The sequence below is a fragment of the Marmota flaviventris genome, chromosome 1 (assembly GCF_047511675.1).
Source record: "Marmota flaviventris isolate mMarFla1 chromosome 1, mMarFla1.hap1, whole genome shotgun sequence".
Lineage (NCBI taxonomy): Eukaryota > Metazoa > Chordata > Mammalia > Rodentia > Sciuridae > Marmota > Marmota flaviventris.
Window position 1 is genome coordinate 55,169,096 of NC_092498.1, and position 16,200 is coordinate 55,185,295.

At 38.6% G+C, this 16,200-nt stretch overlaps 1 protein-coding gene across 1 annotated transcript in view; it reads left to right on the plus strand.

The window, feature by feature from the left end:
• Lamb4 (laminin subunit beta 4) overlaps positions 1 to 16,200 on the plus strand; it is a 95,623-nt gene that overhangs the window by 21,194 nt on the left and 58,229 nt on the right. The window contains exons 10-13 of the mRNA XM_027926516.2: positions 3,745 to 3,924; positions 6,510 to 6,619; positions 8,808 to 8,887; positions 9,404 to 9,554. Of these exons, the coding sequence (XP_027782317.2) occupies positions 3,745 to 3,924; positions 6,510 to 6,619; positions 8,808 to 8,887; positions 9,404 to 9,554 (521 nt within the window). The remainder of the gene's footprint in view (positions 1 to 3,744; positions 3,925 to 6,509; positions 6,620 to 8,807; positions 8,888 to 9,403; positions 9,555 to 16,200) is intronic.

Genomic DNA, 16,200 nt, shown 5'->3' on the forward strand with positions numbered 1-16,200 from the left:
AGGATTTGTTGCTTTTATAACAAGTGAAAACAAGCTTGCTCTTTGACCAGAGGCAGATGTTACCTTATCTTTCAAATTCCTTGCTGCAAACACAACCCTAAGAAATTCCTGGGTAAAGAGGAAGCAGGGCCTTGCATTGTTAGCGTATTAGCAGAAACCTTCAGGATGTCCAAGACCCATGGAGAACTGCCTTTCCTTGAACCCAGAAAACATGCTTCTTAGACTGTATCATCAATGTAAAGTAAAAGCAAGGAAGGTTGCTTCAAACTTAAAATAATCATAATAAAATGAATTCTTAAATAAAAGTAATTCGGTAGCCACCTAACTACAGTCAATGTCCTAGATTTCAAACTAGAAATGACCAAATATATCACAATATAAAAAAGTATCAATAAAGGGGTTTTGTTTAGATTACTCAGTAGGCACTAATACAAAATTTAACTTACATGACCTGTTCAAAATTGACATGACATGTAAGTTCAAAACTTACATGACATGTTCAAAATTCCAAGAAAATGTTTTTAGAGCATGTTCGTAAATGTCCAGAATCTTTGATATATCTCTCTCCCCTGCTACACACACACACACACACACACACACACACACCACTCACACACACACATGCACATACCCCCACACACCATTCACAACTTTTATTAAGGTTTTAGAAATTATATATTTAGAAAAGAAGAAGCTAGATCTGATGGTGCACACTTGTAATCCCAGCAGCTCAGAAGGCTGAGGCAGAAAAATCGCAAATTCAAAGCCAGCTTCAGCAACTTAGCCAGACTCTGCCTCAAAATAAAAAATAAAAAGAACTGGGGGATGTAGATCAGTGATAAAGCACCTCTGGGTTCAATCCTTTGTACAAAAAAAAAAAAAAAAGAAAGATGGAATTGCTCTTCTGGGTAGAATCAGGAAAATAACAGTGTTTCAAAACAGATATTATAGTAATCTAGAAAGATATTTGGAAATAGTAAACCAAATATTTTAAACACATTAATAAAAGTCTTATTCCTTAAGAACTACTTAGTATTAACTTGGTGGTTCCTTTGTGTAAGGAGGGGGCAAGTAACAAAAACTAGTACCCCAATATGAATTAAGTCATTCTTTGTAAACAAGGAGTTTTTCCAGAGAAGGCAGATGAGGAGCTTGTAACAAACTTCCTTCATGTTTGTCCCCAGTTTCTCCCAGTTCATCCAAACATGTGCTTATTGTATGTACACAGATGATGTGGACTGAGAAGATTGATTAGCACTCTCTTACAGATTTTCTCTAAATTGTCCTTGCTTGAACCTAAATATTTACATAAGTAGATTCCAGGCATAAGAGTTGATTAATTTTAAATCTTCTAGTACTAAGACAGTTAAATGCAATATACAATTGTGCTCTATTGTGTAATATGAAATGAACTGCATTCTGCCATCATGTATGACAAATTAGAATAAATAAATAATTTAATAAATTTTTTAAAAAAGAATCCATTAAGAACCAGTCATCCATCCAGGCCAAGGTGACCTAGAGTTACCATGGCAGTGGGGACCTGACAGTCTGATGTCATCCAGTCTGATGTCAATTCAAAGTCAAGTGGTAAAGTGGGTGGGACTCTGTGGAAACTTCTCTGGGATCCCCAATAAAGTAAAGTGCAGGAAAGGCACACTGTCTCTCTCCTCTCTGAGAGGACCCATTTTCTCCCTTTAGAGTGTCCCTTTTCCATGTCTATCTCTTCAATAAACTTAAACCTGTTACTCTGAGGAAACAAAGAAAAATCAGAGACTTGGTAATGAAAGGTAAGGTAATAAAAGTTTGCGAGAATCAAATTCTGACATGACTAGGTTTTATTGGACTTCTGAAGGCTGGGACATGGATTATTTCAAAGTTAAGTCACTGTCCACTCACCCTGCCCCTAAAGGTACTTTCGTGCATAATTAAATTACACTCTAGAACTCAGTGCTGACTCTTCCGAGTATTTCCCAAAAGAAGTTGAGTTTTTGTCCTTTTGACCACTTCTAAAATGGTCCTTCTAGTCCTTCCTTTTTGGAAGCAACTGGCTTTAATTAAAAGAAAATTGTGACACTTTTGTCTCCAAATTAAACAGATCCCAATTTTGTTTTTCCACAGTAAGATTTTATCACCAGTCACAATCCTATAACAAACAATCAAAACTTGAAAGAATCTGTCAGACATCTCCGAGTTTGCTTCAATGACAGAAAACAACTGGTTTGACTGGATTTTTTCCCATTGAACTCAGTCTTTACACCTGAGGGCTTTCTTTTTGACAGTCCAAAGCAAACATATATAAAAGTGAGTGAGGTTTTTCTTTAAAATAAGATGTTCATTTTTTACATTTATTGCATTCTTTAAAAGTAGAATTCCTTGGAAACAAGCAGACACAAAGCAACAAGAGACAACAGTATGAACGATTACCTACCAATACATTCATCCTCTAAACCAAGGCCACTGGTGCTACTTCAGCACATATCTGGACACCTCCAATAATGAGATATCACTGCTCTCTGGGGTAGATTAGGTAGCCCTAACTATTAGAGAGCTCTTCCTTATCTTCAAAGTCTACATTTTGTAACCTCTCCCCTCTAGTCCTTATTCTGTCCCCTGGAATTATTCATACTATCAGCATCCCTTTTCATGACACTCCTTCCTTGAATTATTCAAATTTCTGTTTAAAATAATAATAATAATAATAAGAAGAAGAAGAAGAAGAAGAAGAAGTAGTGTTAGTAATGGTGGTGCCAGGCATAGTGGTGCACGCCTGTGATCCCAGCAACTTGGGAGGCTAAAGCACGAGGATGGCAAGTTCCAGGCCAACCTCAGCAACTTAGCAAAACTCTGTCTTAAAAACAAACAAACAAAAACAGCCAGGGCAGGGGACTGGGGATGTAATTTAGTGTCCCCAGAACCAATCAACAAGTGCCAAAAATAAAAATCAAATTTTAAAAATGCTGCTTGTGTTGTATAGCTTCTGTTTGCCCCGTTTTCCAGAATCTCCTCATCCAAGATTGGCTTCATCAACAGATTTCCAAAATGAAATCAGGGACATGACTACAGCTTACTATTCCCCCTGTTCCCTCCCTTTCTTTCCTGTAGGTGTTTCAAGAAAAACTACAAAGAATGACAGCACTTTCCTTGCAACATAGTTTTTTTTATGATGGAGAAGAACAAACTTAACCGTTTCAGAGATTTGGCAGACATTTTATGTGATCTCCTCTTTTTTCTCATGTCCTTGGAATGAGATATATAGCATCACAGCATCCTACTTTAAACTTGTGTCTTGACCTTATTTTCATTTTTAGTCTTTCTTTAATCTGTTTATTGAGTTGAAAATTCACATAACATAAAATTAACCATTTTAAAATAAAAACTCACTAGCATAATGTACAACCACCAATCTACCTAGTTCCAAAACATTTTCATCAACCCAGGAAGAATTACTCCACTCTTAACATCCAGTTTTCAAAATAGCACTCATCCTCTTGTTCTCCAACTTTAGAATCATTTAAAATCTTTTAAAAATATATGCATGAAATTACTTGATATGTTTTATGGACAAAAATCTGGGAGATATTTCTGAACAGCCAATCTGCCCGTTTGTTTAATTAAGTAAACATAGTCATTTAAACAAAATAAAATAGTTCCAGCATGGGTAAAATGCTATGCTTGCTTATATTTCAGGTTTCCTACAATTTGCAATTAACTAATTAAGACAATGGATTTCTATATCCCCAGCTTGTGAATGTGATCCTGATGGAACCATATCTGGTGGCATTTGTGTGAGCCACCTTGATGCTGCCATGGGGACTGTGGCCGGCCAGTGCCTGTGTAAGGAGAATGTGGAAGGAGTCAACTGCGACCGGTGCAAACCCAATCACTATGGACTAAGTGCCTCTGACCCCCTGGGCTGTCAGCGTAAGTCTGGGCTGGGCCACCAGCCTGAGTGCATTTTAATCTTGATGTTGTCACTGTCAGCCCAAAATTCATTTACTGCAAATACCTAACAGTCCTGTTGGCTTCTGAGTCTTTAAAAATGATACAATACCTCCCACAAATATTAGGAAGTTAGTGGATATTTCTCTGTGGTTTACTGAGTTTTTTATTAAGTACCAGCAGGGGGCGCTCGTATTTTCCTGGAACAAATGGGAAAGGCCAAGAAATTTAATGCCAAACTGCAAAACCCCAAGAAAAATGGCCTCCACTAGGACTATCTATATAAATTTATTCGTGACTTCTTAGGGAATTTTCAAGCGGTGGTTTCTTTTTATTTTTTAAATTCCTTTTTTCTTTTCTTCTCACTCCCCTCCATATATTGACTCATAAATTCTCTGACAGCGAGCGGGGAAATTAAAGAAGCAAGGAAGGGGTTGAGGAGAAATATAAAGAACCTCAGCAGTTGTCTGGGGCCAAATGCTCAGGCTCTTGACTCTAGGAGCACAGAAGTTGAGAGCTGCTTAGGGTCTCGTAGAGCTGTTGATTCCTCTGGGAAGTCTGAGTAAATAATTTCCATTTGGTCACAGCATCCTGCTCCGTATTTCGCCCATGTAAGGAACTGTGGATTATTTGCATGTTTAGAGAACAGCAGGCTGAATCTTTCTGTCATAAAATGCTCTTCTCAGGCTTCATGGCAAAATTAAATGCCATGATAATGAATTCTACAGTCAAGCCAATTTTCCATCATACCTTTCAGCATCCCGGGCCTCTCCCTGCTTTAGTGATTAATATGATGTCCTCTGAGAACTTGTGGTATGTTGGTTTGGGTGTGTGTGTGTGTGTGTGTGTGTGTGTGTGTGTAAAACAGCTTTGGAAACATAATTTGCATATATAATATTTTTTCTTTAAAGAGCACAATTCACTGGTTTTTAGTACATTCAAAGACATCAGCACATAGATTTTAGGGCACTTTCATCACCACAAGAAGACATTCCTTTTCTGGGTGTATACCCAAAAGACTGGAAAACAGAACTTGAAGAGATATTTGTTCACCCATGTCCACAGCAGCACCATTCACAATAGGCAGAAGATGAAAGTAACCTAAATGTCCATTAATGGATGGGTGGGTAAGCAAAATGTAATATGTACACACAAAGGAATATTATTCAGCCTAAAGGAAGGAAATTCTGACACATGCTGCAACACCATGAATCTTAAGGATATTGTGCTAAGTGAAATGCACCAGTTGCAAAAAGACAAAAATAGTATAATAACACATATGAGGCACCTGGAGTATTTGAATTCATAGAGACAGGAAGTAGAATGATGATTGCCAGGGGTGTGGAGGAAGAGGAATGGGAAGTCATTGCTTAATGGGTATAGAATTCCACTTTACAAGATCAAAAGAGATTGGTTTCACAACAATATGAATAGACTTGACAAAACTGAAAAATGTTAAGATGGTATATTTTGTTATATGAATTTTACCAAAAAAAAAAAAAAAAAGCCATAAATTCCTACTTCACTCTACCGTCCATGACCCCAGCACAAGGGAAGCACTTATCTATATTCTCTCACTATAGATTTGCTGGTTGTGGTTATTTCATACAAAAGGAGTCATGTAGGTCTTTTGTAACTGGCTTTTTTCACTTAGCATAATGTTTTCAAGATTCATCCATGTTGTGGTATGTATCAGTTTTCTTTTTTTTGCTGAATAATATTCCGTTGTATGGATGGACCACATTTGATTTAGCCATTCATCAGTTGGTGGACTTCTGAGTTGCTTCCTCAAACACTGGTTTTTCCTGTAGGGGAAGAGTATACCTTTTGTTGGTAGCATAATTTCTTAGCCTTTACAACATAAGCATGAAGCTGGGTGTGATGGCACACACTTGTAATCCCAGTGACTCAGGAGGCTGAGACAAGAGGATTGCAAGTTCAAGGCCAGCCTCAGCAACTTAGAGAGATAAATAAAGCTGGGGATGTAGGTAGTGGGAGAGTGCCCCGAGTTCAATCCTCATTATCATAAAACAAAACAACATAAGCAGGACTCAGAAATTTCTGTGGATGAAAGAGACAGAGAAGGAGGATTATAAAAACATTACAAAGCAGTAAAAAAGAAAGAGAGAGGGAAATGAGAGGTGCATCTGCAGAGAAGGAGCTGTCAATGAGAACCACAACACTTGGAAATTCCTGCCCTGTGTTGCCAGCCTGGCCAGCATCACTCAGGAAAACTGTGCCAGGACTCCAGCTTGGGTATTTCACAGACAGCACTAAATATATGAACATGTATGTTCTAAAGTTAGTAAGATAAGATTGGTTTCACCTCCTCCTCCACTGCCTTGTCTCCTCCTGATTACCATCCGATAGGACTACTTAAAAACTCTGGAAGTGTCTAGAACAGGATTTCCTGTGTGGGGTTGTATGCAGTACAATAATCATACAGCCAGGCAGACAATGAATCTGACAGGGCAGGCTGCATTGTGTTTTTGTGACCATGCATCTTACTCATTGTGACTATTAAAGACATTTAAGAATGAGAATGATTATATATGTTGTGCTTTCAGCCTGCAACTGCAACCCCCTTGGGAGTCTGCCATTTGAGACTTGTGATGTAGATACAGGTCAATGCTTATGCCAGGCCTACGTCACCGGACCACACTGCGAACAGTGCACTGTATGTATTTACCTATAATTTTCGTTTACATAGTTATGCAGATTTATACTGTCATTGCCTAGAAGAAACTTGGTCTTGTTAATTGCTTTCTTTGTTCTACTCTAGTTTAATACTCCCGGGGTATGAGTATTTACACTACAGAAATTGGTAGACACTATACATCAGCCTCCCTTAGCGCCAGACCTTATAGAAAGCTTTTAAACATTTACCAGCATACCACTGGATTGGACTGATGGATCCAGACGGAGAGGCCAATAATATATCCATTGTTTTCCTGAGAGTGCCCAGCAGTAGAGTAGAACACTATGCCTTTTGGCCAACCAGACCATATGGCCTTTCTTTTAGCTTATACATATAATCCCCATACCACCCTTACCACTGTCTGCCTAAAAAGATTTCAGATGAGCTCTTAAAAGAACAACAAAAAACAATCTTGAGCTTAAATATATTTTAGATTGCTATGGGAAATAAACCCTTGGGTATTTCACAGACAGCACTAAATATATGAACATGTATGTTCTAAAGTTAGTAAGATAAGATTGGTTTCACTCCATAAGAAATGTGTCATGCAACTGAGGAGTTCCAACCCCATTCTTTTCCTTGTTCTCTAATCTTGGCAGCCCACCCTGACATTTTAGAAAGAGTAAAACAAAAACTTAACCTAATAAAAGAACAGTGACCTTCATGTGTCTAAAGAAATGTCACTGATAAATAAGAAACAGATGCCCATGAGGAAAGAGTTTTGTGCTAATATTTTAAGTCATTTTACTGAAAATATAGTAGGCTGGGGCAGTGGAAGTGGGGAAAGAAGCAAGGAAGAAAATATGAAGAAGAAACTGTACGTGGGGCTGGGATTGTGGCTCAGCCGTAGAGCACTCGCCTAGCATGGGTGGGACCTGGGTTTGATCCTCAGCACCACATAAAAATAAAAGGCATTGTGTTGTGTCCATCTCACCTAAAAAATAAATAAGTAAATATTTAAAAAAAGAAGAAGAAGAAACCATACATAAGACAGGGCAGGTAATATAGAAGTTTTACACGAAGAGAAAGGTCAGCCTTGCCATTTCTATTGGGTATGAGCAACACCAAGCAATGTGCACAGGTGTGCAACAGGATTGCTGAAGATACAAAATCAGGTTGTCCCAGACCAAACTTGCGCTCAGTCTGATGTCATGGCAATGAATCATGCAAGCTCAGGCTCAGGCTGGACCACCTGAGAGGCCACTGGGACAGCACACCTGGCTGGAAGAAGTCTTTCACAACCACATCCTGAATGGAACAGCTCATTTCACTTCTTCTTTCTTTGGTTCCAAAACCAAACCGAAATATTAAAAGTCCTTTGCTGCATTTTATACACATTGTGCCCATGTTTGGTGTTTGAAATCAAAATTTTAAGTATAACTGGGTGTACGATTTTTACTGAGATAACAAGAAAAATAATAGAAATACTTAAGACCATTCCAAACAAGAGTTTCATAGCTACTAAAATCTAAATTTTATTTGAGCATGCTAAATTGAAATTGGAGGGACAAGCATTTTTCTGAGAATTTTGTACTAAATGTTATCAGGCTTTAAGAAAAAATAAAAGCTGTTTATATCTCATCAGCTGTTTATATTGCATAAAGGGCAAGATGTTGCAATGTTGAGAAAGCCTTGCATCAGAGTTGACTCTCACATGGGTTCACGGTATGCCAAGATGACTGACTTATAAATGGTTGTCTCTACTGAACTAAGATCTTCATAGAATATCTTAAAATCTGTTTGATTGATTTTTCTATCCCAAAATATTTCAGTGCACTATAAGTAAAACCCCCATGGATTGTCGTAAGGTAAGGGAACCTACTGGCTTTAGTTAAAGAGTTGCAAATAAGATGGCAGAAGACTGTCTTAGACCTTAAATGACCCTGCCTGAGCAAAACTTGGTGCTGTTAGAGGAATTGTTGGCTCCTGTTGTGTTTCCACTTGAAGCCATACGTAAATAACTCTTCTGTCCCCTTTAGTTGAGTGCTACAGATGGGAGAGATGTGTCTGTGGAGATCCTTGTCCAGGCAAGGAAGGCTCCTGTGCAGTGAGTCAGTCTGTGTGGCTGTTGGACTTGTGACTGTTGCGTTGTAGTGATTTCAGTGTCGCGCTTCAGAGCAGCAAATATCTTCACAGCTGAAATCAACTGAGCCCTTTCTCTGTATAGGTTGGCTACTGGGGACTAGGGGATCAACGCCCTGGATGTTCTCCCTGTGACTGTGATATTGGAGGTGCTTATTCCAACATGTAAGTCAGTAAAATGAAGTTTTGCAGCAACATTCCCTGCCTCCACGTGAAAGCACATTCTATTCTGATAAGCTCACGGTCATAGGCAAAGGGTTTTATTTCATGACAAGCAAAGGGTGTTGAAAAGCAAGGAACTCGAAACATTCCCGAAGCCCAGGTATAGCGATAAACAAGGGTGAGAGAAACAATCTTCTGCCTGGCTGTGCCCCAGAGGATGGGGTGGGTCAGGGGAAATGTGTGATTCACCTGCTGGAAACACCAACTCTGTGCCACCTGTAAAGAGGGGTCCTAATGCTCACCTTTGCCCAGTTTTTGGAGCAGAACCAGGGAGCCGCCGAGGAAAGAAGCAGCTGTCTGGGTTCCCTGGATCCGAATTCTCTTTTCCAGATGAGGCAGGTGGAACCCACAACCTCTCAACAAGCTCCCTCAGACTCAGGGGGCCCTTGGTTCAGCACCCCCCATCTGCACTTCACCCTCAGCCCCTCCGCAGTCCTCCACATGGGTTTTTCCCTTCAGGTGCTCACCCAAGGATGGACAGTGTGAATGCCGCCCACACATCACTGGCCGCAGCTGCAATGAACCTGCCCCAGGCTACTTCTTTGCCCCTTTGAATTTCTATCTCTATGAGGCAGAGGAAGCCACACCACTCCAAGGACTCGCGCCTTTGGTGAGTATCTCCTTGACTCTCCCCACAGACTTCACTCAATGGCATGTCAGTAAATACATACAACACACTCTTGAGATCACAGTTAAGGGACCTAGGAGAGAATGCTTTTGCCCACAGATGTAGATTGAAGTAGTGTTATATCATGCAATTGCAGATTATATGAATTTCAAGGGCAGAGTCAGTGTTATTTATCTTTGTAGCTCCATTCTAGCAGAGCCTGGAGCATAAAGGTGAGCTGGATCACATTGTAATGAAACAGACTTTACTTTACCTCTTTCAGGGCACCCATCAAATAAAATGTGTTTATTGAGCATCTACTTAAGTCTCCATGATGGCACATAAACAGTGAGAAGTAATGCCTATAGGGTATGTGTGTGTTGCATTGACCTTTGTTGAACTAGTGTCTTGCACAGTGCCTGACACAGAGTGGGGACTTTGTGGATACCTGACAATGAGAAAATAAAGGACATAAGATTCTCAGAGTGTGGCTCCAGCCATAGATAGGAATATGGTGAAGGAAAGGCAATTCAAAGTGAAAGTCTCTAAGCCTGTGAAAGTCAATTCTGAAGATGATATTTGGATGAAGAAAGCAGGGGAACTCGTTCCAGGTTCCAGAGTTTGAGTCATCTCCTGGGATCTCTTCCTTAACTGGATTTTGTTGGTGGAGAGAAAGAACGATGCTCTTGAGAGCTTTGGAATTTGCTTTCTTAGTGACTAGAATTGAAACAAGCAAAGACTCCCACTGTCCCTGCTTAGACATAGAGCTCGTGATGGGAGAATCAAAATGAAATAATCCTATGTCCATATTCTTCATGGACTTTAGTATTGCGTCCAGGGCTGGGGTGTGACTCAGTGGTAGGGCTTTCCCCTGGCATGCATGAGATCCCGAGTTTGATCCCCAGCATCACTATGTCTCTCTCTCTCTCTCTCACACACACACACACTCTCTCTCTCTCTTTGCATTTGCATAGTGGTGACTAAAATAAGCAAAACATTTTTGGAAAGGAGCATTGATATTTATATTTAGGCCATGTGTATAAATACAAATGTTCCCATCATATATATATATATATATATATATATATATATATATATATATATATATCAAGCATGAGCTGAAATAAATAGACTGTGACTTAACATTAATTACGTATGTGCCATGTAGGTGCTGACTTGCAAATAAATAGGATAATATTGAGTATGCTAACACAGCTCGGAACCAGGGGTTGGAGTAGAGTGTCCAGAAGAATGTTGATTTCCTTCATTAGGGGGCCCTGTCACTCATGCACGGATCCTTATTACTCCTTCCATGGTTTAACAACAACAAACAAACAAACAAAACCTGAGGGGATAGAATAGGTTTAAAAGATAAGCAAATTTTTCTTAAAAGATTAAAAGTAATGCCTATAGCAAAAGGAAGAAAATTCAAGATGGGATTGATATTTCGTGTTAAAGGACAACAGTGTGAATAATTTTCCTCCTCTCCTGAGGACATGACCTTCAATAGTAGTAGAAAAGATGTAAATTGGGCACCCTTTAATTATTTGCACATTCATTTAACACATTTTTATAGTGTGCTCACAATGCTATTGCCACAGCTTGTTGTTATTTGTATGAATACAACTTCCATTTATTTTTCTTTATTTCATAATTAATGCTGCATACTTTATATACATTATCTCAACTTAAGTATTATCATCCCTAATTTCAAAATGAAGGAAAACATCCTAAGAGGTTAAGTGCTGTTCCCAAAGTCATGCTGGTGGTGGACAGCAGGGCCTGGATTGAAACCCAGCTACATGTGGTTTCCAAACTCTTGCCCTTTATTAAGCCATTGCTCACCTACATGCAGTAATGCTGAGCACTCCAGGCTGAGGGCAGTATAAAAGGGATTAGTTAGGGACTCTGGCCTCAGGAGTCTGAATCTAACCCATACCTTTATATAGCTAGCTGAAGGTGGGGCAGGGAGAGGGCAGAGTGAGGGCAGAGCCTATGACAGGAGAGTCAATAATTTGACATAATACTGAAAAACAAAGGGATTTTTAGTGTGGAATAAATGAAAAGACATTCCAGCCAGAGAAAGTTATAAATAACATCTCAGCATAGAAGCAACGTGGGTATATTCACAAGCAGGGAAGGGAGTTAACATGGAAAGGGATCAGGTTCAGTGCCCAGCACCCATAGTCCCAGGCACTCAGGAACTGAGGCACAAGAATCAATTGAGCCCAGGAGTTAGAGGCTAGCCAGGGCACATAGCAAGATGCTGTCTTGTAAAAAACAAAAAACTAACACAGTACCAAAAATACTTGGTAGGAGGAAGTACCACCTCCTATCAAGGATGCTACATTTTATTCTTTGGGCAGTGAGAGCTCATTAAAGCTTTCTGAGCAAGGAGATAGTATGATAAAGACTGTCCTCAATGTTCTTGCAGAAGGGAAGCCTGGGTTGGAGAGGAGTGTGCAATAACTGAGACAGAATAAACAAGGGTCGAAGATAAGAGGCAGCAGAGAGAAAGGAAAGGTGGAGATATAAATGGACTTACCCCAAGACTACACCTTAAAATAATGACATCTATAGATAAGTTCTTTACTGTTCTCATTGAAGAACTAAAAAGAATTACAAATAACTTTCTTGGTGACTTTTTAAAGATTGTATGTGTCCTTGATATTCAAAATGTAGATGTACAGACCAACAATATCAGCGTCACCTGGGAGATCACTAACAGCTCAGCCCATCCCTGGTACTGAGGCAGATATGCATTTTAACAAGATCCCTGAGTGATTCTTATGCAGTTTGCAAAACATTGATTTAAATTTTCTTTCAGAAACAATGTGAAAGAGAGGAGAGGGGAATGAGTCACTACTCTCCATGTAGAGAAAACGTGGTTTAAAGTCACAACAAGTTAATATTGATTGAACTTAATATAATAGAGAATTTAATTCTGTCTAATATAGGGTTAATGTTAATTCCATAATATATGTTTTTGTATGATACAAAGTAGTTTAAAATGTTGTGTTATAAAATGAACACAATTGGTTAAGGAAAAAAAAATTGTTAAGTGACATAATGCCAGTGTGGCCTATCCAAAGGGTCATCATCACAGAGTGAGCAGAAGGCACAAAAAGCAGATTCTTGAATAAATGGGGTCTCTGAAGCAAGCCATAGCTTATCTCAGGACTGCAAGTTCATGATGAACTACGAGAGCACTTGTGAAATTAAAAATCTTGCTTGTAAAAACAACATTGAGACATCAGCCAGGCAAACAACAGTATGAAGGGTGCAGTGAGAATTGGGAAACACAGGACAATGGGACACAGACTAGGTCAGTAGCTGGAAAACTGTGGAGATGATATAAAAGAGAAGACCATAAAATCCAGGATTTTAAGAAAACTGGAGTTGCATGAACATTATTCCTCTCCTTTGGTTTCCTGATGGAATTTGCCTATCTTTGTATAACCTCTCATGGGAACTTACAAAACCAAAGCTTACAAATAGTAAAAGCTAAGAGCAGTTGGTCTGGAGAGTGTCAAAAGTTACAATACCTGAGGATTGCCTCCACCAGCCAGAGTCAGGCTTAGTCCAGACCTGCCTCTATAACCTGCGCAGGAGCCAGGACCCAGGGTAAACTTGGTCTGTTCCCACACACGCACCACCTGAGAGCCCAGGACTAACCCACTTCCATCTTGAAACACTGAAGCCATCCCCATAGCCTTCCCCATGCAGTAGTCTGTAACTTGGGACAACAGACAGGTCCTAGAAGCAGCTGCATCTTGGAGCAGGCATCCCAAAGCCAGTGTAAGGCCCACCCTTTCAGCCCCATCTCTGAAAGACATTGCATCCATCTTGGGGCACCTCCACTGCTCTCTCAAGCTATAGCCACCACCTCCTATAGTTGCAGTAGCATCCATCCTGGGACACCAGCAGGGTTTGAAAGCCCAACACCAAGGTGAGGTACAGATAATCTGCACAGATACTACAAGATTATAGGGTAGGAACTGTAATACCTCAGATCCACACTGCAAGAAAGGAAATCACATAGACAACATGAAAAAACAAGGGAGGAAAGTGCCCCAAACAAACCAGGATACTACAATAACAGAACCCATGGACAGCACATGTGATGAGATGTCAGAGAAGGAGTTCATAACATTTATAATTAAAATGATCTGTGAATTAAAGAATGACCTAAATGAGCAAATACCGGCAAAAATTGATCACTCCAACAAAGAGATAAGAGAGCAAATACAGGCAACCATTGATCACACCAACAAAGAGATAAGGGAGCAAATACATGTAGCAAAAGATTATTTCAGGAAAGAGAGACTCTGAAAAAAAATCAGAAATCCTTGAAATGAAGGAAACAATAAACCAAACCAAATAAAAAACTTAATAGAAAGCATCACCCTCAGACTAGATCACTTGGAAGACAGAACATCAGATAATGAAGACAAAGTATACAATTTGTAAAATAAAGTTGACCACACAGTGAAGATGGTAATGAACCATGAGCAGAACATCCAAGAATTATAGGATAGCATCAAAAGACCAAGTCCAAGAGTTATTGGGATAGAGGAAGGCACAGTGTTCTAAACCAAAGGAATGCACAATCTCTTCAGTGAGATAATATCAGAAAATTTGCCAAACATGAAGAATGAATTGGAAAATCAAATACAACAGGCTTACAGGACATCAAATATACAAAATTACAACAGATCTACACCAAGGCACATTATAATGAAAATGTCTAGCACACAGAATAAGGATATAATCTTAAAGGCCACAAGAGAGAAAATCAGATAACATATAAGGGGAGACCAATTCTTATCTCAGCAGATTTTTCAACTCAGACCCTCAAAGCCAGGAGATCCTGGAACAGCATATACCACGCTCTGAAAGAAAATGGATGCCAACAAGCAAAATTAAGCTTTAGATTTTATTATAAACTAAAAACCTTCCATGATAAACAAAAGTTAAAATAATTTACAACTAGAAAGCTTGCACTTCAAAACATACTCAGCAAAATATTCCATGAAGAGGAAATGAAAAACAATGATGAAAATCAGCAAAGGGAGCTTTTATATTAAAGGAAAAACTAATCAAAGGAGAAACCAAGTCAAGTTATATACCAAAAGTAAACAAAAGTGGCTGGGAATACAAATCATGTCTCAATAATAACCTGGAATGGTAATGGCCTAAACTCACCAATCAATAGACATAGACTGGCAGTTTGGATTTTTAAAAAAGACCTAACAATATGCTGCCTCCAAGAGACTCATCTCATAGGAAAAGACATCCACAGATAGAAGTTGAAAAATCATACCATCCCCATGGACTGCAGAAGCAAGCAGGGGTTTCCAGCCTCTTATCAAATAAAGTAGACTTTAAGCCAAAGTTAATCAAAAGGGATAAAGAGGGATATTTCATACTGCTTAAGGGAACCATTCATCAACAAGACATAACAATAATAAATATACATATGCCCCCAAAATAGAACACCTACGTTCTACATTTATTTCAAACAAACTCTTCTCAAGTTCAAGAGTCAAACAGACCACAACACAATAATTCTGGGTGACTTTAACACACTTCCTCACCACTGTATAGATCTTCCAAACAAAAGCTGAACAAAGAAACTATAAAACTTGATAATATAATCAATAACTTAGACTTAACTGACATATATAGAATATTTCATCCTTCAAAGAGCGAATAAACTTTCTTCTAAGCAGGCACATGGATCCTTCTCTAAAATAAACCATATATTATGCCACAAAGAAACTCTTAATAAATATAAAAAAGTAGAATTACTACCATGCATTCTATCAGATAAAGGAATGAAATTAGAAATCAATGATAAAATAAAAAACAAAAGCTATTCCAACACCTGGAGACAAATAATATGCTACCGAATTAAAAATGGTTGCAAAAGACATCAAGAAGGAGATTAAAAGATTCTTCTTAGAGGTGAATGAGAACACAGATGCAACATATCAAAATCTCTGGGACACTATGAAGGCAGTACTAAGAGGAAAGTTGATTGCATGGAGTTCATTTCTTAAAAGAAGAAAAAGTCAACAAATAAATGACTTAATATTACATCTCAAAGCCCTAGAAAAAGAAGAACAAATCAACACTAAAAACACTAGAAGGCAGAAAATAATTAAACTCAGAGCTGAAATCAATGAAATAGAAACAATTGAAAAAATTGACAAAACAAAAAGTTGGTTCTTTGAAAAAATAAATAAAATTGACAGACCCTTAGCCATGCTAATGAAGAGGAGAGAGAAAACTCAAATTACTAATATACCTGATGAAAAATAAACTATCACAACAGACACCTCAGAAATACAGAAGATAATTAGAAATTATTCTGAAAACTTATACTCCAGAAAAATAGAAAATATTGAAGGCATCAACAGGTTTCTAGAGTCATATGATTTGCCCAAATTGAATCAGGATGATATATACAATATAAACAGATTGATTTTAAGTGATGAAATAGAAGATGCCATCAGAAGCCTACCAACCAAGAAAAGCCCAGCACCAGATGGATACACAGCCAAGTTCTACAAGAACCTTTAAAGAAGAACTAATACCAATACTCTTCAATTTATTTCAGAAAATAAAAAAAGGGAGCACTTCCAAA